At 32.9% G+C, this 22,288-nt stretch overlaps 1 protein-coding gene and 1 pseudogene across 2 annotated transcripts; one reads left to right on the forward strand and one right to left on the reverse strand.

Annotated features, from left to right (window-relative positions):
* Nucleotides 1-4,107: 4,107 nt before the first annotated feature.
* On the reverse strand, nucleotides 4,108-6,448 carry LOC107905397 (uncharacterized; annotated as a pseudogene).
* Nucleotides 6,449-7,763: 1,315 nt separating this feature from the next.
* Nucleotides 7,764-13,123, forward strand: LOC107896664 (uncharacterized). 2 transcript variants are annotated; one of them, XM_016821887.2, is made up of 7 exons: nucleotides 7,764-8,660; nucleotides 9,781-9,923; nucleotides 10,104-10,375; nucleotides 10,575-10,729; nucleotides 11,383-11,645; nucleotides 12,341-12,403; nucleotides 12,557-13,123. In XM_016821887.2, exons 1-7 carry the CDS (start codon nucleotides 8,366-8,368, stop codon nucleotides 12,818-12,820), a joined length of 1,455 nt encoding a protein of 484 aa, XP_016677376.1. In that variant the 5' UTR covers nucleotides 7,764-8,365; the 3' UTR covers nucleotides 12,821-13,123. The 2 variants fall into 2 exon arrangements, with proteins under 2 accessions (XP_016677376.1, XP_016677386.1); XM_016821897.2 differs by having other exon boundaries at nucleotides 8,035-8,660; nucleotides 12,553-13,123.
* Nucleotides 13,124-22,288: the final 9,165 nt, after the last annotated feature.

Below are 22,288 nucleotides of genomic sequence, written 5' to 3' on the forward strand. Positions count from 1 at the left end.
TTTGATTATCCTTGTTACTTACTAAGCTTTATAGCTCACACGTTAGTTGTTTAAAATGCGAAGGTACGAACTTGTTGAGAATTTGTTGTGATAGCTAAGGAGTATTGCATCACCCGACTATCCTTTAAAGTTGTTTTTCAATTGTTAAAGTGTAATTTATATTATATTATTGGCATGTATACTAAGTCTCATGATGAATATAAAGATTGTGATGTGAATGACATGTATTTAGGGTATCAAGGATTTTAAATATGCTGATTTCATATGTCAAATGGTACTTGAAACTTGGATTATGGTGTAGTGGTTAAAGGCTTAAGAAATTAGTTAAAGTTCAAGAATGTTCAAAATTGTAAATAGTTTTAGTACTACTTGAGTGGTGGCTTGAGCTGCCTAAGTGGCTCTTTGGTGACAAAAAAATTAATAACTCTAATACCACCTAAGTGGGAGCTATTGCCTCTTAGGTGGCAAATTAGAACACTATTACCTTTTTTTTATACTTAATTTCTATAAAATCTTTAAGGATTTGAGTAATCTTTAACAAATTAAGTAACTTTCCTACAATTTACAAATTACCTAGTTCTTTTGTTTTAATTGGCACTATAAGCTTTTTAAATTTTGTTTTGAAAGCATAAAACTCATTTTTGAATAAAATTCAAATAATTTTCCATAATTTTATGAAAATATTTTATCACTTTATTTTATTAAATAAAGTATTGGTTTTGCTAAAAAAAATGTCCCATTAGTGTCTCACATTCATACTGGCCATCAAAATGAGCTAGGGGCGTTACAAGGCCAAATTAAAGAAACATGCATCTCTAAAGCCTAGGCCTTCCAATTGCGCATTGAATCTTATGCCAACATAGTATACCTTTTGTCCTCCCTCCTACCTGCCTACCCAAACTTGTGCAATGCTAACATAATTGCATTAATAGCATATTAAGGAAGCAAATATACACCCATACCTTAAGTAGGGAGTGATTAAAGTATAAACTTGACAAAAACTTCCTTCCACCATATGTCAATAATATTTTTGACCAACTCTAAATATGACAATATAGTTTATCAACTAGTTTCCTGAAAGCAATTATTTTATTTCCTCCATAACTAATGGCAACCCAAATTATTGGTTGAATCACCAACCACCCAAACTCCTAGAATAGCAACCATGGGGTCTCTTAGATTAATCGATTTAGCAGGACTAAGGCAATTGTTTTTGAAAACTATAACAAGTCCCTGGCCCTTACCACTTATGTTTCTTTATTTAATGAAAAGAAGACTATCATCAATAAAGAAAAGATGATTGACCCTAAGGTCGCCCCGATTGAATCAAATACCATTTATAGTATTTTTAAATTACGTATGAGCTAAAAAAGCCAATAGACACTCTATACATAGTGAGAGTAGGTCACCCTATTTTAATACCCTCTTAAGCTTGAAATTTTTTTATCAAAATACCATTGTAAAGGATTCAGTAAGAAATCAAAGTAACACAACTTATTACTTGTGCATCCCATCTATCATCAAAGCCCAATAACCCTGTCATAGACTTTGCTCATGTATAAATTTAAAGCAAAACTACTGTTTAGACCATTCCTATAGCTCTCCATATAATGCATAAGTTCATGTGCTACTATGGTATTATCATGTATCATTCTATTAGAGACAAAAGCACTTTGGTTAAACTAATACAATACAATAACACTTGTTAGCTAAAACCTTAGACACAATTTTGTAAACCACATTGTAGAAGTTAATTGGCCTAAGTTGTATCATAGTCTTTGTTTATCAATTTTTGGAATTAAAACAATTATGATTTGGTTAAAAAACTCAATATCAACCTGATCATTCAACAAATCAAGACATAATGTCACTAAATCAAAGGCAACAATATCCCAAAAGCATTTATAGAAAATACCTGACATACTATTAGTCCCTGATGCCTTATAAGGGTTTATCTGATTAAAATTTGTTGTAACGTCTTCAATCATGAATTCTGCACCTAGAACATTGTTTATGGTTGTCATAAATAATGATTGAATGACCTTTATAATCTTGCTATAGGCTCCATTGCTTTGTGAAATGAAGAGATCCACAAAATAGCTCATTATAATATTATTAATCCCTTTTTCATTCTCAATTAGTCGCCTATTTGAATTCTCTAGCCCCCTATCTAGTTGTATTTACATCATTTATTTTCTTGTGCATAGAAAACTAAGTATTCCTTTTTCCCTCTTATAATCGCATCATCTTGAAAGATGTCGCTACCATTTTTCTTTCTTATCTAGAAGCTCTCACAACTCTTTTCTAGTAGTCATAAGTTTTGTCGCATTCTTTGTAGAATAAGGAGAATTCACGATTTGTGCAAGCTTTGAAGAGAGCCTTGTTATATGGTTCATAGAAGCATGGTCCCTCTTATTTGCCAAACACACACTGATTTTGAAGTACCCTTTTCTATCTCCCATTATAGTCCTTCTAAACATATTTGTATCACAAAAAACTACATAATGATCAAAAGAAACTTGAGGTATAACCTTAACCCAAAGGCTTGCTTGCGCCATTAAGCAAATCCACAGTTTAATTTGGATGAGAGTGTTTTCTATAGTCATTGCAAATGTTATATCCCAAGAAATATATGGTAATGTATTCATTAAGAGCTTTTCGCTAGGTTTCACTAAGGTTATCACTTAATGAGAACATATATACCTTATTTTCTTCTAGAGGATGTGCTCGAATATAGAATTCATGAAATATTTTGTGTGGCGGGTGTCAAACAAACCTTTCCTCATTATTAAAAAAATATCTACAAAATATAATATTAAAAATGAGTTATCAAATAAGGACAATTGAAGATAGCTATCTCCATGGGTAAATTATATGGATTCAAAATAAACAATACAATTTAGTCTATGTATTATTCAAAATTGAACAAATAAGAACAATTGAAAAAGGATGTTAATTGTTTTTGTTAGGCATAATAATAATTTAGCTCTTAAAATTTACTCCTTTTATCAATTTGGTTCTAATTCTTTTTTTAATCATTTTGGCACTTAATCTTCAAAATTTAGTCAAATTTCTCTCTTAGATGGAAAATTGACTGAATTGTTAAAATTTTAATAGCATTGATGTGGTAGCCTACATGGCAATTCATATGTACTTCATTGTTGACATGAATAACTTTTCAAAACTTTATGAACTTTATTGAAATTCTTAATAATTTTTATGTATTTTTTTAATTTTTTTGTGAAGAACATACATTGACTGTCACAAAAGTTGCCATGTCAGTGTTGTTAAAATTTTAACAGTTTAATAAAGTTTTTCGTCCCAAAAAAGTTATTTGACTAAATTCTAAGAGCACATTTGGTTCGCTGTATTGGAATAGAGGCGTAATGGAATAGAGAAGTAATGGAATAGAGGCGTAATGGCAAATCAATTGTTTGGTTGAATGTAATGGAATAGAGGCGTAATAGTATTCTTGTGTTTGGTTGAATGGAATAGAGGTGTAATAGCATAATGGAAAAAACTAAAATAACTAGAATACCCTTAGCATAAATTTGTTTAGGTAAATGATTATTGTTATTGTTATTAAATTTTAATAAGATTATTAATATAAATAATAAATAATTTAATCATATTTTAACATAATTATTATTAAATATAATTTAATAAAAATATATAATTTAATACAATTCTTAATATAAAATATTCTTATATGAATTTAATAAAATCATGTAAAAAGAATGTGAAATTGGTATGTTCCATTTTTCCTTTATTTAAATGTGAAATGAATGAGTAAAATATCTTAGGTATTACCATGTAAAAAGAGTGGTGTTTTGCCCTCAAATCTGCAAGTAGGATACTGGGTATATTATGGTGTTAAATATATTTGCAAATAAAACTAACCCTTCAAAACTCATATTTGCAACCTTAACATTCAGAATGATGGGCTGAAAATGAATTAAAACTGGAAATAATATTACTTTACAATCTGGTTTAGTCTAGTGCAGTCTGAAAAAAAAAAGGAATCTGAGCCCAAATGAGAAAGGGTTACAAAGAATGAAGCCAAGCTGTTACTATCTAATACCAAAAACAGAATTGCAGTACAATAAATTGCTGGATGAATGATGAATCAAATTACAAACAAATAAACTATGTTCTGAATAAGGAAAAATGGCATCCTCCATTTTAACACAGTGCTGAATGATGTACAATAATAACTTGCCAGTACCAAGATGACTTTCAACCAATCCCAGAACCTGAAATTGAAACTAAAATGGCAAATTCAAGACATGACAATAGAAGAAAAAGAAATAGCTTGAGATTTTTAAAACCATGATTTATAGCCTTTTCTTTCAAATCAATGTAATAAATACCAATCAGATAGATTCATGTTTATACTAGATTATAGCAAACTACCACTTTTTAAGAAGCAATGCTGAATAAAGCACAGATTTCAACTTAAAAAACAAAGATATCATCAATCATGTTGCAGCTAGATAGCCTATAGTTGTATTATAGAGCAAAGCCAGGTTCCTTAAATGTCAGAGCATCTTAATGGAACAATAACAATATCATGCATATTTCACTTCCACTCAACTATAGAAATGTTCACAGCTGCTCCAATATAACATTGCCTCATGCTATTGCTTTAAATTTCAATCTAAATCACCTGTTCTAGCAAATAAAGGAAAAGATATCCTTTCAGAAGGAGGCTGTACCTCAGGTCAAGCTAAGATGAGAAGTCCTAGATACACTGATGCACCAAGAAATATGAATGATATCATTCCCCTACAAATAGTGTACAAAAAGAATGTGAGCAGCAAGACAGAAATAATCATTGAAAACAGGAAAACCAATGCTTCAAGTGTTAGTTTCTCACCATATAAACCCCCATCCAACTCAATTGCAGGGGCAAGGACAAATTTCTGCAAACTTCTCGGCATCACTGGAGTTGACTTCTCGAGATATTAGATCATCATAAAAAGAGCACGACAACGAGAGCAAGAAGAAAACAACCAGCAGCTATTCTTGCAGTGAGGAGATTTGTGGATGCAAGAATCAAAGCCATCCCCCATAATGATGAGCCAAGATCTGAATGTAAAAGCAATTGTAGTAGCATAAGTATACAGATTACATACAAACTTGCACTCAAATTAGACATGTCTTGATCATGCACTCATATACAGATTACATACAATAATAAATGCAGGAGAGCTGTATCTTGTCCGAATAAGAGTAAATGGATCTTTCCATAAATTTCATAAAATAAAAATGTGTTTCTTACATAGTTCTAGCATTTATGTCACATACCATGAAAAAAAGGATGAGTTTAGAGATGAAAAAACTTACATCCAGCAGGTAAGATCACCCAATATATACCGCCTCTTGTCTGTGTCACTCCACCTTCATCTGCATGAACCTTGATCCCTTCTACTTACATCATTAAGTAAAAGGAACATTGATAATTGAGCAGACCATAATCCAAAGACTAAAACCAGCAAGATGGGTTAGTAGAAAAATTATGCAGCCAAAATCTAATGGTCACATTAAAGACATGTTTAAACCCTTCATATGACATGTGATAAAGGAAAGGGCTTTCTTACATGACCACAGGTAAGTTTGCAGGCAATTGCATGACTTGCTTCATGCAAGAATACTGTAATGAGCTTAAAAGGCAGCAACAACACTGTTCTCCATAGCTACAACAATCAGGGGGAAACATTAGGTCAATCCATTTAAGCAAACAGAGGCAACCAGTTCAAATTCCAAAGAATGCTGTATCTTTTAACAGAAAATCAACTGCAGTGAATCCTCCTAGAAAACTCCTAAAACATTGGCATCCTCATCCTTATGAACAACTTATGAAAATTGTTGTAAATGCCATAGCATTTATGAGTTCCTTATGAACAGATTTACAACAATTATTACAAAAGTAAATTATAAATGCTCCCAAAAAAGAACCCAATTTCCTTCAACGTGCAAACCAAGAAACTATTTAAACTGTTAATCTATTTCATAATTCAAGTTACCATCAATTCGATGGTTTCTCCAAAATAAGAAACTTATTAAATTTTAAACTAAAACTAACAATCATGGCTTAGTCAACTAAACCGTAGATATATCATCCTTCAAACAAACATAACCAGAGAGCTCTTACCAAAATTACCCCATTGTTTTTACCGTGTTTATATTGTTTCCTTACAACAACCAAAAGCATAGTAGAGAAAAAGATGATCTTCGTTATAAACAAGAGAAAAAAATTCAAGAAAGAAGCTTACAACAAGAATGACAACAGTGAAGACACCAATTGTAACCAGAAAGGTAACTTGGCCATTATTGCAGCAACTGTTTAGCTCCCAGTTCACCATTTTTCTGCCTTTATTTCAAAATCTAAAAAGAACCCTTTTTTTTTCCAGGGGTCTTTTGTTTGGGATTTGAGAAAGTTAGATGAAAAAACAATATATATTCCAATATCCAAATCATTGAACTTCAAATAAATAGAAAAAAATATCTCAAAAAGTTTATAATAAAGGCTTCCTAAATTACCAAGCATCAAAACCCCATAAATTTTCATCCTTTTCATTCACAAACCAAATAAAGAACTATGAAAACACACTAAAAGGAAAAAAAATCTCGAAAAGAAGAACACACCCACGAATGGTACGCCAGAGGATGTTAGAGGAGCAGAACACACTGGATGTTATAGGAGAAGACGGCGAGGAGAGTGGAGAAGAAAGGTAGAAGGAAGAAACAGAAGACGTGGATTTTGGGTAAAACAGAAGCGTGAATCTGGAGGGTAAAACAGGGACCAAAACTGAAGCAGCACCTAATCTGAGCTCAAGGAAAGGATTAGAAATCGATGGATTTTGTGGATTAGATCAGTAATGTATTAGACCCGTAATAGCAATACACTGAACCAAACAAAATATTAGAGGGGATTAAGTGGGGCCCACCGATTAGGGGTGTATTGGCATAACCAATACACCCAACCAAACATGGTGTAAAAGTTGAGAGCCAAAGTAATCTTGAAAAATAAATTAAGAACAAAGCGACAAATGAATAAATGTTTGGGGCTAAATATATCGTAATGCATTTTTGTATGATACCTTAAATTAATAATGGGCTGAATTATAAAAAAATAAAAAGAAGAAAATTATATAACATTAAAAATTTTATATAATATTCTAAAATTTTCAATATAAAATTCCATAGAATAAAAATAAAATAAAATAACTTCTAAATTTTCAAAAAAAAATACAAAAAACCGAAAAAATATTTTTAAAGATTTAAAAAATATAAAATATTTAAAACTCAACGAATTGGGAATGAATATGTTTGTATTTATCTTTTTTAAGATGCAAATTTCTATTAACGTAAATAATTAACGATTATTGAATTGTTCCTTTTCACTCACTTTTGAATAATATAAGAATTGAATTACCCCTATTTATTTTTTAAAAAAATTAAATTACTCATAACTCAATAAATTATTTTACGAAAATAATTAGACTGCTTTAAATTACCTTTATGGGCTCATTTGAGTAAAAGAACTTCTTAGATATTAATTCCAAAAATAAAAATATTTATATATTCATATAAAATATTAAAAATAACCATATTTAAATGAGAATAATATAAAAATTATTAAATAATAATTTGAGACGAGTCGGATTAACTCAAGCTACAAAAGAAAATGTCCAAAATCTTGACTCGAAAGGTAAGTCAACCTTAGATAGTATTTTTTTTAGAATAATTGACATGTTGATGATTTGGTTTAAGTAAGATATTAATATTTTATATTTATTTAAATTTGATAGAATTAAAATTATGGACTTAAAATTTTGTTTGAGTCTACTTATATTTACAAATGATTAAATTTAAATTTATTTTAAAGTCCTTCATATTATTTCTTAAATTTTTTTAAAATATTTATATTACTTTTAATAGAATATTTATAATTTATAAAAACATTGAAAATTGAGGGATTGGGCTCTTTATTTTAAATCGGTTAATAATCACGTTTAGATAAATCTAATAAAAGGGAAATGCATTTCCAAAAATATTGAAGACGATGAAGCGCAGTGCGCAAAAAGGAAACTAAGTTACTAGTTTCAATTTAGCAGTTTGAGTGGTTGCCGATTTGAACACAACTCAGCGCAGAGCAGAACAAATCCAAAATCACAAGCTTCCAACACGAAAACCAGTAAATCCAAAACCAACTTTCTTCCAATGTGTGCCATCTCACTCCACCAAATGTACACCATCAGTTGCTCAAATTCCCCAACGAGTAAAGCCCTAAAATGCCAAAGCTAGCATCGCATGCTCCTTCACTCTCTAATTCTAACCCTAGATCCTAAAGAAGAAGACAATGGCCAAGCACGCCTCCGCCGCCGTTGGCTGGGGTCATCACCACTTGCAGAAGCGCTGGCTCTTGGCTCTTCTCCTCATGCTCACTGTTTCAATGGTTATTGCCTTCTTCATCAGAGCCGCCTTCGATTCGTGCGATCGGAATGTTTCTGTTGATAATGTTATCAACTCAGCTCGGGATTCCGTCCAAGTCGTCGATAAGCGAGCCCCGCAGATCGCTGCTGCAAAGCCGAGTCCGCTCAGTTTCATGAAGTCCAAGATTGTTCTACTAGTGTCGCACGAGCTCTCGCTTTCTGGTACACTCTATTTTCTGTTAATAGTTATCTTTATCGAGTTTCAGTATTGGAGTTTGTTTTAATTGCCTAGGTTTCCTACGAATCGACTTGTTAGGGTTAATTTTACTGTACGATTGTTTCCATTGAAGTAGCATTGCAACTGAATCGAATTTTTGTGGGCATAGCTTTGATCTGGCCTTTTTGCATTGTCTATAGGCATTCATTAAAGAATTCTAGACCGATCCATGGACATATATAATTGAGTTTCGATGTACTATATAGGAACCAGCAGAGAATTTACTTGGATTTTTACAGTTAGTTAGCATGTTGTAGAAGCCATGCAAATTTCAAAAAGCCATTACTGTTGGGTTATTTCAATTTAATTAATTAATAAAAGTCCCATTTGCATAATCATTAATTACTATTTGCAGACTTTAAAAAAAAAATACTATTTGCAGAATGGAAAGATTTAATATCATGGTCAACCAATTGTTGCTATAAGTTCCTTAAATATTGAGTGCGGTAAAGCACGTTAGAATTTTTGTACAGTACCTCATAATGTTGAATTTCATCATAAAATTTGGAATAAAGAAAAATCATAATGTGCATTAGGGCCTTCTGTGTCTTAAATCTTTAAGTTCCATTAAGGCTCAGGAAAAGCACTTCACCAATGTGCTATTATCTTCAGGCTTAATCGATTTTGGGGTTCTGTCAATGTTTTAGTAACAGCTTTTGCCTTTGCCACTATGGATGAGAGTAATTCTGATATTTAATTATAAAATATTTTTTTGGCATTTTGGTGATATTTGCCATAAATGGTTTGTGCATATAAATGGTCTGTCCTTTTACAATGCATGGTTGTCCTTGTAGTTATCCTTTGTGAAAAACTGTCATGTAAAAGATCATCGAACTTTTCAGTTGTAATGTCTATTACTTCCAGCTGTCGGTGGATGTTCACTCATGTTGCTGCATTATGTGATCTCCAAAATATGGTTTTGCTACTCTATTTTGAGCAAATGGATGTCCTTTTCTAGGATAAACTTTGCTGGTTTTTTTTAAATATTTCCTTGTAAAGATGCTATTTAGAGTTCAATTCTGTCATAATTATTTCTTTTTATTATGTTTCCTTTTCTTTTTACAGGTGGACCATTGTTGTTGATGGAGCTAGCATTTCTATTAAGAAGTGTTGGTGCTGAAGTTAATTGGGTTACATTTATGAAACCATCTGAAACTGATGAAGTAATATATAGTTTAGAACATAAGATGTTGGACAGAGGAGTGCAGGTAGAAACTTCTCTGGACTACTGAAATTTGTTTGTATATTCATTTATGGTTCCTTTGCCATGTAGTGGTGCAATTTTATATTACTTAATAGGATTGATTGTATTGTATTTGTGAAGGCTTGGATAATTCAACTGTAAATATGTAGTTTCCTTCTAATTAGGCTTTTACCTGACTTTTCAGGTTTTCTCTGCGTTTGGAAAAGAAGCTATAGATACTGCTCTAAGAGCTGATTTGGTTGTTTTGAACACAGCGGTTGCTGGGAAATGGCTAGATTATGTTCTTAAGGAAGATGTTCATCGTGTTCTGCCTAAGGTGTTGTGGTGGATCCATGAAATGCGAGGCCATTACTTCAAATTAGAGTATGTAAAGCATCTTCCCTCTGTAGCTGGTGCAATGATTGATTCACACGTCACAGCGGAATATTGGAAGAATAGGACTCAAGAGCGGTTGAAGTAAACTTCCAAAATCCTCATGTCTACTATAGTTATGTTTTTGGATAAAACATGTCTACTTTCTCTCTTTGCTTTTGTTGCTTTAAAATATTTGAGGTCATTCCATATGCATTGGAACAGAAACATGCTTTTACACATTTAGTTTCTCAATAGATAAATTTGAGACTTATTTTTTACCCTTTGATTGACCATTTGGCAGGATTAAAATGCCTGAGACCTATGTTGTTCACCTTGGAAATAGCAATGAACTGATGCAAGTTGCAGAAGACAGTGTGGCTAAAAGGGTTTTGCGTGAACATGTTCGTGAATCGCTTGGAGTGCGCAATGACGATTTACTCTTTGCCTTAATAAATAGTATGCTTTTGATATTTCATCTTGAATAAAATTTTCTTGTCTTTTTCATTTTCCCCGATCAGTGCACCAATTTTTATTCGTTTTAACTTCGTAATTACACACACACAAAAAAAGAAAATCCTTATTTTAGTTTTGATAAAAGGAGGATTGTTAGAATCAGGCTTGCCATATAACTGTTTCATCTGGGAAAGTAATTGGTGAATTTCATTTGATGCCATTTATGCTGTTTCATTGCGTGCTTAATTTTGTTGTTTGGTGAGATTGTCTTTTTGAGAAAAAATGAAAATCATTTAGCTTAGTCAATTGTTATGGATTGACACTCCTGTACTCTATCGAACAGAAGATTCTGATAACAACTGTAGTTTGGTTCTGTGGATAACCTTTTACGTGATTTCTTCGTTTCCCTCTTAGTTATTATTATTCCCCCTCTGTCCCAATAAACTTTTTACATTTTGACGTTAAGTGATCCAAATTTAATGGGTATAGAGGGAGTATTATTTTCCATTAACCACCTCTCCAATCTACCCCTTGATTTTTTCAGTTCTCTTAAGGCAAATCGAAGATTGTACAAAGGATGGGGAAACATCTAACTAAAAGGCACATGGTTTTCTGCTATTCATCAATAATAGTACTTGATTACCTTTACACTGCAGGTGTTTCACGAGGAAAAGGGCAGGATCTCTTTCTACGCTCTTTCTATGAGGCCTTACAACTGATCAAGCAAAAGAAAATGCAGGTGCCACCATTGCATGCAGTAATTGTGGGAAGTGACATGAGTGCTCATACGAAACTTGAAATGGAATTACGAGATTATGTAACGCAGAAGAAAATTCAAGATCGTGTTCACTTTGTGAACAAAACTCTAACAGTAGCTCCATATTTAGCTGCAGTAGATGTTCTTGTTCAGAATTCTCAGGTACTATTTCGTTGAAAGAGTTCTCTTTTTCAAATATAGTTTACCTAACCAATGAAATTCATCTAGTTTGTCAGCTTGCTGATATAAAATTTCTCCCTCAATGTTTGGGGGCAAATAATTTTACAGACACTAATATTAGATGCTAACTCGTACATATCATTACCTCCTGTTGCCATATCATGTCTTAGTCTTTGTTGACTTGACATAATTTGATAATTGGCTTAATGACATTGGTTATCTGGTGGTTAGAGGGCTAGCATTTCTTATATGGTAATAATCGTTCATATGTCTTTTACTTTTTTTATGTTCATTTTCCAGTTGGTTTTGTAGCCTAGTCAGATAATGTCACTGAGAATAACAAAAATTCCAAGGCACAACATTGAACAATTGGATGTTCTAAACATGCTTCTCATGGAAACTTGTAAACAACTCCTTGGAGTCAAAAGTACTGTTCTTTTTTTTTTTTCATCTAATGGACTTGAAATTCCAGATTAATTTGAGTAGGTTCAAGGGATTGATATGAAGGTTTTGAATTGTTTGGACCTGTGTAGCTGATGAACTTTTACAATTTTTTTTGTTTCAATTCTTTTGCACATGATTAGCATTGCGTTATACACACTAAGTACACCTTGTTACTCGGGAAAAAGTTGCTTTAAACAGAAAAGGAATCACAAGAAGGTTAATCTTACATGTAGGGACGGGGAGAATGCTTTGGACGGATAACAATCGAAGCAATGGCGTTTCAGTTGCCTGTGCTGGTAATCTGTTAACTTTACCTGATTCTTTTTATGTGTTTATTACCTTTTAGTGAGGCTTATGAGCTTATGGCAAATAAAATACTTGGAACACACTCACTGCTCATGTTCTCTAGCCACTAGCCAGTATTCACTTTTATTTATAATGCAAGACAGGGAACGGCTGCCGGGGGCACAATGGAAATAGTAGTGAACGGCACAACAGGTTTATTGCACCCTGCTGGGAAAGAAGGGGTGACAACTCTGGTGAAACATATAGTGAAACTAGCTACGCATGTAGAGCGGAGGCTTACAATAGGAAAGAGAGGGTACGAAAGGGTGAAAGAAAGATTTCTAGAACATCACATGGCAGAGAGAATTGGTGAAGTACTTAAAGAAGTGTTGAGGAAGTCTAAAATCAAATCAAGTAAACACCTTTGACAGTGAAAGCCCCCGCCCACCATAAAATTACAATGTGGTATATCCAGTTTTCAATCAACATAATCGAGTGACAACATCTTTAAGTCTGGCCTTTTTCTTTTCTTCTTTGTAAATTATTTTATATTGTTATAACACAATGTTCAGTAGCTGTTTATCTTGTCGACAAGTCCTTTAATTTTTACTTGTTTATGGGCATAATACAATTAGATTAGTAAAGAATTCAGCTCAAGAGTGTCTGAGAAGTTCCGGAATGTTACAAGTGAAGAACTCGGTGATATAAAATGGAAAAGTTTAACGAGTACAGTCTCTTTGCCAGCGGCAATTCTGTTTGAACTTGATACAAAAGTAATTATTTATAATTAATGCTAGTGCATCACTCATTTTATTTAAGAGCTTGGAGGTTGGATTTCAGTATCTTGAACTGTGTAAATGGCACATCTACCGGGTAAATTAATGAAATATGCTGAATAGGTTGGTTTTTGGAGGATGCGTTTGGAACATTTTCACTCTTGTTATTTTTTTTTCGGTTTGAAATTTAAAGTTTATAGATTTTTTTTTGTGTGTTTGAGATAAACATTGTTATAGTCTTAAGGTATATTTGAATTTACGACGATGCTGTAGAGCATAGTGACTTACAAATTTCATCTACCATTTGAGGATGAACCCATCATCTAAGAAGTCGGGATTGCATTGCAACTCAAAGCCCCAATTCATGCTGATTATATGGTCACAGATTGAAGTGTAATTAGGGTTTCAAGTTTATAAAGGTTACGCTGTTAAGGGATGGTGTATAACTAGGGTCTTAGTTGACATTGGTTATGCAAGCATGATAATGAGTTTCACCTCATCAAAATTTCATAAAAAAGTCTATGATCATAATCAAGTAATTTGTTTTATCTATCTCCACCAAAGGCGGTGAGCTCGTTATTATAACCTGTGACAAAGTTGAGGGCAACAAGATTTCAGCAGAGAGGAGGTATTGTGCGGTGCAGAAAAGATGAAACGTGAATCGGGTTGGGAATGGTTGTTTGGTAAAACGGGAATCGGGCTAGCATCGGTTGCTTGGAAACCTTATTGCTGCCAATTCTGTCATAGGTTAATGTAATGGGTTCGACGTCTTTGGTAGGGAAAACGAATAAGTTGAGTATACTGAAAAGCCTTAGTACTTTTCGCTATGACTATGATTTTAGACTTTTGTATGGGTTTTATAAAACATCCTCCCTTGATGGGTTGAAACTTGTTGTCATGCCCGTATAACCACTGCCAACTAGGGCCCCAGTTATATTCCATCTCTTGACAGCATAACCTTCGTAAACTTGAAGCCCTAGTTACATTTCAACCCGTGACCGTATAATCACCATCAAGTAGGACCTCGAGTTGCAATGCGATTCCAGCTTCTCAAGCCATGGTTTCATCCTCACATCGTAGGTGAAATTTTTAGGTCATTGAGTTCCACGACATCACCGTAAACTTAAACACAACTTAAAATTATGATTATGTCTCTCTCAAAGAAAGAAATAAATCTTTAAACCCGAAAATTTCAACACGCAAGAAAAAGGAAAAAAGACAAATTAAAGGAGACGGTGGGGGAGAGAGATGGTAGAGTAAGGGGATGGAAACTCCCATTTATATAAGCTAGGGGGTAGGGAGAAATAAATCATGTTTTCAATTTTATCCTAGGATTCCGAGGTTGCAATGTTTGAAAATTATCCCAAGAATCTCAGGTTCAGAGGCAGAAAGTTAGGGTTAGGGTTACGACTGAAAATGGTCAGATAGAAAATGTGCCTTGCAGGATGCGTTTTCAGTTGACATGACGGTAAAAGCGCTTCTTACAGGGTCCATTCCTTTCTGACATGTTAGTTAAAAATGCGTCTTGCAGGGTGCATTTTCTATTTGACCATTTTCAACCCCAACCTTAACCCTAACTTTCTGCCTCTGAACTTGATATTCTTGGGATAATTTTCAGACACTACAACCCGGGAATCCCGGGATGAATTTGCAAGACATGATTTTTTTGCCTTGTTGAAAATGCCCCTGCGTGGAACGTTTTCTCCCCCATCATTTTCAACTCTGTGTACTTCAAACCCCGTGATGCCCGAGCAACATGTGTTAAACATGGAAACGTTTGATGTGCCTCAAAGTATTGTTCTTTATAAAATAAACTCAATACATTCTATTGGTTTTTCATACCGATTTTTCGAGTAGATTGTTTCCATAAGAATACTTGGCATTAGGAGAAGAGGGTTGTCGTTAAAAACCTAAATTTTGACCTAGTTGTCCAAACAACGATGATTTGTTAAATTACGTCTGTCTTTTAATTTGAGTGATGAGAACTATATATATTTTTTCTACTATTTTATCAGTTTTAAACATATGAAACAAATTATTTGGTTCAAGATGAGTAGACGAGTCAAAGTCGTTATCCATGACGATAGTCAAATTTGTAAGGCCAAAATTGGGCCCGTTTTGTATTAGCCCAATCTAAAGATTTGACTTTCAGCCAGAGCATAACGTTAAAAGAGCTTTGGTAAAAAATTAGACGGAAAGTGGGGATTGGAGAAGAATTTCGAACTTGAATGAAAAAGTAACAGAAATAAAAAAATAATTGGAACTAACCATACGATATGGTACAAAACAAACCAATTTAATAAATTTATTGCGTAAATTGTAAATAAGTGTACATTTGGGACTTAAAATAAGTATACAATTTGGTGTTAATAAAAGTGAAACAAGTGCATTTATGAGTGAAAACATTTATTACAACACAAATTAAAATTTAACAAACTAAATAATGAAATATTTGAGAAAAATTACAAATAACATAATCATCGGTGTCCCAAATATATGCCACAACCGAGTGGGCATCGGGTACGCCTAAGGTTCCATCAAACAAGTTAGGCTAACGACTTCTCATCATCTTCGTCTTCATCTTCACGTAGAAATCGATGTTGGTCTTTATCTTCACCACCTTCCTCCGTGGTTGACTGCGTTTGGGTTTTAGCTGCCCATCGTACATCCACTTTGTATGAATATGTTGTTGCGAGGATGGCCCATCTTAGTTGAACAACGATGCTAGGGTGTTTGCGACACAGAATGACACATCTTAGTTCAAATACTATTAAGTTGGTGCTTCATGATTTAGAATTAAAGCTTGACTGTTAGTACTAGGACAGTTCACTAATCCCTTTGGCGTAGTATCTACATCACACGAGCTAACTCACTTATACTTGGTACATTATCCTAAAAAACACCATCGCTTATTTACTTGCTCATCTTAGAGGACAATTCATCTTACTCGGTTGCCTTTGGTTTATTACAGACGATTGCAAACAGAAGATTTTGTATTCAACAATCATAGCCTTGTTATAAAAATCTCCTACTGATGAAACTTCGCAAATGTAATATCAGAGTAAATATAAACTTTTGACCTCTTAGCGGATTATCTCTGTGAATTCTATCTTCATTAGCTATCTTTGCAGACTCGTATACATCTACTTCCTTGAAAGGAAATCTTTGTAGATTCTTACTTGCGAACTAAAGAAAGCCTATAGATGATACCCATAGTGTGTCTTGTATCAATAAATACATATAACCAGATAAGACAATCTCGACGAATAGTCCCTATTGCAGATTGTTATTAGCTGCTTATCCTAACGACTCAGATTCATATTAATATCCTCACAAATTCCTGTTTCAAACTCAAGTCTGCGAATTCATGCTTTACGAAACATACTGATAGATTCATAAGGAAAACCCCATTTACGATTTAAGAAATAAAATCAACTCATCTTAATCAAACAGACAAATCTAGCTGATCATCATATCCTGCCTTAGTCTCGCAATAACAGATAACCCCTTCACAGTGGTCCACTTTTAAAAACAAATAACATGTAGGCGAATTCTTAAGAGCGAATCCTCTATTTCAAAATCATCCACGTAAGATAGTCCTGACAAACTGTCATATCTTGCATATATGGACTCGCATTAACATATAGATTATTCTTGGTGGACCCTTTCAAGTGGATCCCATATTTTCGGATGTAATGGCCTAAATTCAAAGTTATCGGAACAGTGGTTTCGTAACCACAAATCGGATTTAAAGATAAATTATTTTAAAAAAATTATTGCATGAATATTAATATAATAGTAAAATCGTATGTAAATATCGATAGAAAAATTTTACCGATTTAGTGGTTAGTTAGAAAAAAAATTATTGAAGAAATTGAGTAAAAACAAGGTATCGAGATCTCGTTCTCATAAAATCGAGTCACAAATATTTTTATAAATATTTATGAAATGTTAGTGATGTGGTATTAAAATTTCTTTAGAAAATTTTAACGTTTGGGTAGGTAATTAAATGAAAAGGACTAAATTGGAAAAGGTGTAAAAGTTGCTAAAATGATTAAATAGCTTAAGTGTCTAATGAGAAATGATTTAAAAGGAAATTAGACCCAAAATTTATTTGGGCTGGATGGCAAGGGCATGAAATCCGCAGGAAAATTGATGATTTAAGGGCAAAATTAGAATATTGCATAATTAACTAAATAAAGATAGGACTAAATAGGAAATATCTAGATTTCTCTTTATTTTTCTTCATTATCATTAGCCAAAACGCCATAGGAGGGGTTATTTAAGCTGGTATTTCATAATTTTTGCACCAAGTGAGTTAATCTTTGCCTTTTTTTTATAATTTTTGTGTTTTTAAGACTTTTACAACTAGGTCCTACTATTAAATTTGTTAGTTTTTGATTTCATGGATGAAATTGAAAGTCACCATGGTTTAGTGTTGTAAGTTTATGATGAAATAGAATAAAATTTAAGCTTTAATTTGTTTATAATATGATATTATTAGGTAATTTCAATAGAAATTGATTTTTAGGATCTAATTGTGAAAATGTTTGGAATTAAAGTCTAGTCCTGAAATTCTGATTCCCAAAGGTTATAAGGTAGTTAAAAGTGATAGAATAAAGTGTTAATTGAGAAAAATCAGCTCAATTAAGAGGCTAATTGAGTAGGGACGAAATTATTATTTATTAAAAGCTTAAGGGAAAAATGGTAATAAACAGCTTGAACTAAAACAGTTTTGGACAACAGTAGTAGACTAACTTTTAAAAATCACCATAAATTGTAGAAATCGAATTAGAAGATGAAAAAAATATGGAATTAAATATTATTGAGTCTAGTTTCTTATAGAAGAAACGGTGTAAGCAATGGATTTGTAACTCATGAGATATAATAAATTTTATGAGACAATGTCAGAATGAATTCGGGTTCCCCTGTTCTGACTTTGAAAAATCATAAAAAATTGAATAAAAATAATTAGGGTCTTAAATTTATATCTATTTTTAAGGAAAACAAACGGGAACATCATCCGAATCCTGTATGAAGAGATAATTAATTTTTAGTGAAGAAGGGTCAGAACTGTCAGACAGCAGAACATGGGTGACTTTAAAGAATAAACTATACTTATTGGCTAAACCAAAAATCCTGAAAATTTTATGGTAAGAGTATATGTGAGTCTAGTTTCAGGGAAAATTAGCGGATACTAATTTGGAGTTCTGTAGCTCAAGATAAAAATAAGTTAGTGACTATGACTCAAGTAGACAACTTTGAGTGAACTATAAATAATAGTTGAATTATAGAGAATGTTGCATATGAACATGAAATGTATTAAATTGATAATTAAATTTATTTATTTAGATCCAGAAAATTTGAATACGAAGCTAGATCAAGGAAAAGAAAAAGTTCGGGATCAGTAGATTTGTGTATACGAACAAGTATCGAGGTAAGTTCATGTAACTTGAATTATATTCTTAAATGCTTGAAATGCATGTTATTGATGTGAATATGATTTGAATGTTCATTGTATGAAAATTGATAAAACATTGATATATTTGATAAAAAGGGGAAGAAATCCCGGTTGAATGAAAGGAAAATTTGATGGATCTCTGAAAAGGAATTGACGGTAAAAAGGATCTAGCCCGGACGGGTGATCCTATCTTGATATAGCCCTCCCGAAGAATATGTGGAAAATGGATTTAGCCCGGATGGGTAATCCGAATTAGGGTCTGAATTTAGGTTGGACTGGTAATTCAGATCCAAGCTCATTAGAGTAATTGTCGTTGCAGGGGATTTAGCTTGGACTGGTAATCCCGAAAATACTCTATGAGTTTATATTACAGGGGATTTAGCCTGGACTAGTAATCTCGCTGTAAGGATGAGGTTCGTGGGAGTGTGCTCTCTGAAATGGAAATGTGCGCACATGAATATGAATTGACGGACCCAGACATGTACACTAAAAGTGTACCTCTAAAAATCCATCGAAATTTCGAAAATTCAATGGGATAAATATGGAAAAATAATAAGGGAATGGAAATCATGGTATTGATGAGTTCATCAATCATGGTATATATTATTGACACATGGAAATTATTGTACTAACTTGAATGTTGAGTTTGTGCATGTTAGGGTAATAATGCATTGAATGGATATTTGAATGTTTATTGCATTGTATTGAAAATATTAGGTAAGTATAATTCTTGTTACATGAGCTTACTAAGCACAAAGTGCTTACCCTATTTCTTTTTTCCCTGTTTTGTAGTGTTAAGAGCTCGGAGGTCAGATTTGGTTGGAGACACATCACACTATCAACTTCAAGATTTCGGTATATCAAGAAACTTTATTTTGGAAATCAATGGCATGTATAAGCTAATAAAGTAAATGTTAATATGATATGAATGTAATGTCAGCCATTGGTATGGCCAACAAATCTTGGTTTTGGTATGTGATGAGGTTATCTTATAAAAATGCATGAATCTATCTTGAAAATATGTTGAATTGGATTGGTCTCGGTTTAATATTGAAGGGAAGGTTAGATATCTATAAAAGGGCTATATTGAGTAAAAAAAAAATTAATTCGTAAACTCCGGTAATGCCTCGTACCTTATTCTGGCAATGAATACGGGTAGGGGGTATTACATCGGAGACATAAATGTGAATACACATACACAAATTTCATACGCAATTTTATCTTGCAAACCTCCACTGGAATATGCCAAATCGGCAAGTTAAGCGGATTCATATGCGAACTGCATCGTGGATCTCCTTGGATCCTACTATGGCCATATACCAGCATTCATTTAAACGTCCCATAAAGGGCTCTATACTGGTGTACACATTTCTTTGTACAATCTGTCCAAACCTCCATAAAGCCATGTATCGTTTATATTCAATTTCGATATAGTTCGTCTGAACATCCAAAAATCCTCCGTGTTAATTCGAATACTTACATGTTCCCCATAAGGACGGGGCAATCACCAATCACGGTTTGCATTTACACGTCATATCGAAGGCAAATCTTATACCATATTCCCTTCATCATCTTCTATTTCAATCACATTTCGATAACCCTTCACAATTTTGTATAATTTATACACATGCATTCTACCATCACTACTTTTCATGCACAACACACATCATGTTAAATGTTTCATACATTTTCATATTAACACATTAGGCCTCACGATACATCAATATTTAGTTATGAAGTACCTTATCATTTACATAATATTCAGCCACAGAATTCATTATCTTAGGAAAGAAGTTATAGACCTAACAAACAATACCAAAATGTAAACATCTATTTAATGCTTAAGTTCTGGAACTCACCTAGAGGTTGACGCTAAAACCATCTACTTACCTTCCCTTGCTACCCGAGCCTCCAGTTTACAAATTATAACAACCATTTTAGAATCTCCAATGAAGATATCTCATTATCATAAAAACTAGAATTTTTTTTGCATGCAGAGGCCATTAAAATGATTATGCACCACTTAATCCAAAACAAAATTGATGGATAGCTAAAATCCTTAACTTTCATTCCTTTTCTTAAATCTGGGAGCATAGAAAGGTTAGGAAGCTTACCAGCTTGAGAAATTATCAGGTACTTATGCACAAACTTTAGCTACATTTTTCCATACAAACTTGTAACACCCTATACTCGATTTAGTCGTTGGACCCAAGCTATAGGATGTTGCAACAGCAAACCGAAACATTCATAAACAATTTATTCAATAATACTCAATAATCAATAGACACAAATTAATTCCATGTTAAACATGCATTACAACCAAAACCAAATCTTAATCGGGCTTAAGAAAGCCTTTGAGAAAGTTCGGAACTAAATTAAGACCAATTTGAAACATTTACAAAATAATAGGCATAAATGAAAAATAGGGGTCACACGGCCTGTAACTCACTGTGGCTGTGTAAACTAAAAATCACTTTGAATGTATATCACACATGACTGTGTGGTAGCCCGTGTGCAACATAAATGACCTATTTGAGCAAGCTTTCATACCATTTCATCAAGTAACCTATAATGTCATTTCATGCTATTCAAAGTAACACCAAAACATGCATATTTCAAAGCCCAAAATACCAATTCACCTAATCATTTTATCAAACAACCAATATGCCCTCATTGGCCCCAACAAATTAATAACTCAAATCAAACACCATTTAAACCAAGTCTTACAACATTTCATACCACGATCCAATTCACATGCATTGTACTAATTAAACTTTGTCATTTCTTTAACATTTAAACATACTTAACTTAGCAAATACCGTGTATCCAATATCAAACCACAACCATATATTTACATATACAAGGTTATTATACTAAACGAACTTTAACTAGCTTAAGTTTATTCAACCTATGTATATGCCACAAGTAGTCAACTTTCAAACATAAAAAATCTACCAAATCGAAAGATGGTGGATGTGAGCTTATTACTGATCCGATCGACACATTCCAAACATCTAAAATCTACAGAAATAGTAGTAACACGGTAAGTATTATAAAATACATAGTAAGCGTATACAATATAAATGAATTGCTTACCTTAATCATTTAACAAATACATGAATTAATAAGAAATAATTTCACCTATCATGGCATCCAAAACCACATCAATCAAGTAAGGATTAAACCAAATCCTCAAACACCACATTCAACTTAAAATACAACATGAATTCACATTCTAATTTATCACATTGTTCCCATTCACCATTTAATTTGCATCATATATCCTTATCAAGATCCAAACAACATTATTAAACATATAAGTTTTTTAGTTCAATTACATAGACAACCACAATTGTTTAGATTTTCATTTCAAATAATCTTATATCTTATATCCAAATCATATACATTACTTTGCCAACATTTGATATATCATCACCTTTTCATTTACAATTTTACCCAATGAATCTCTGTAAAAGAACTTGATACAAAGGTGCAAATAACTCTAACACTTGTCCGAGGTCAGGTTACCTGTCCGGGCTAAACCTTTAACGATACAATAAATAGACTGTCCAGGGCAGTATATACATGTAAGATTACCAGTCCAGGCTAAACCTTTAAAATGACAACATATTACTTGTCCAAGCTAAATCTGTGTCACA

The sequence above is a fragment of the Gossypium hirsutum genome, chromosome A11 (genome assembly GCF_007990345.1).
Source record: "Gossypium hirsutum isolate 1008001.06 chromosome A11, Gossypium_hirsutum_v2.1, whole genome shotgun sequence".
NCBI lineage: Eukaryota > Viridiplantae > Streptophyta > Magnoliopsida > Malvales > Malvaceae > Gossypium > Gossypium hirsutum.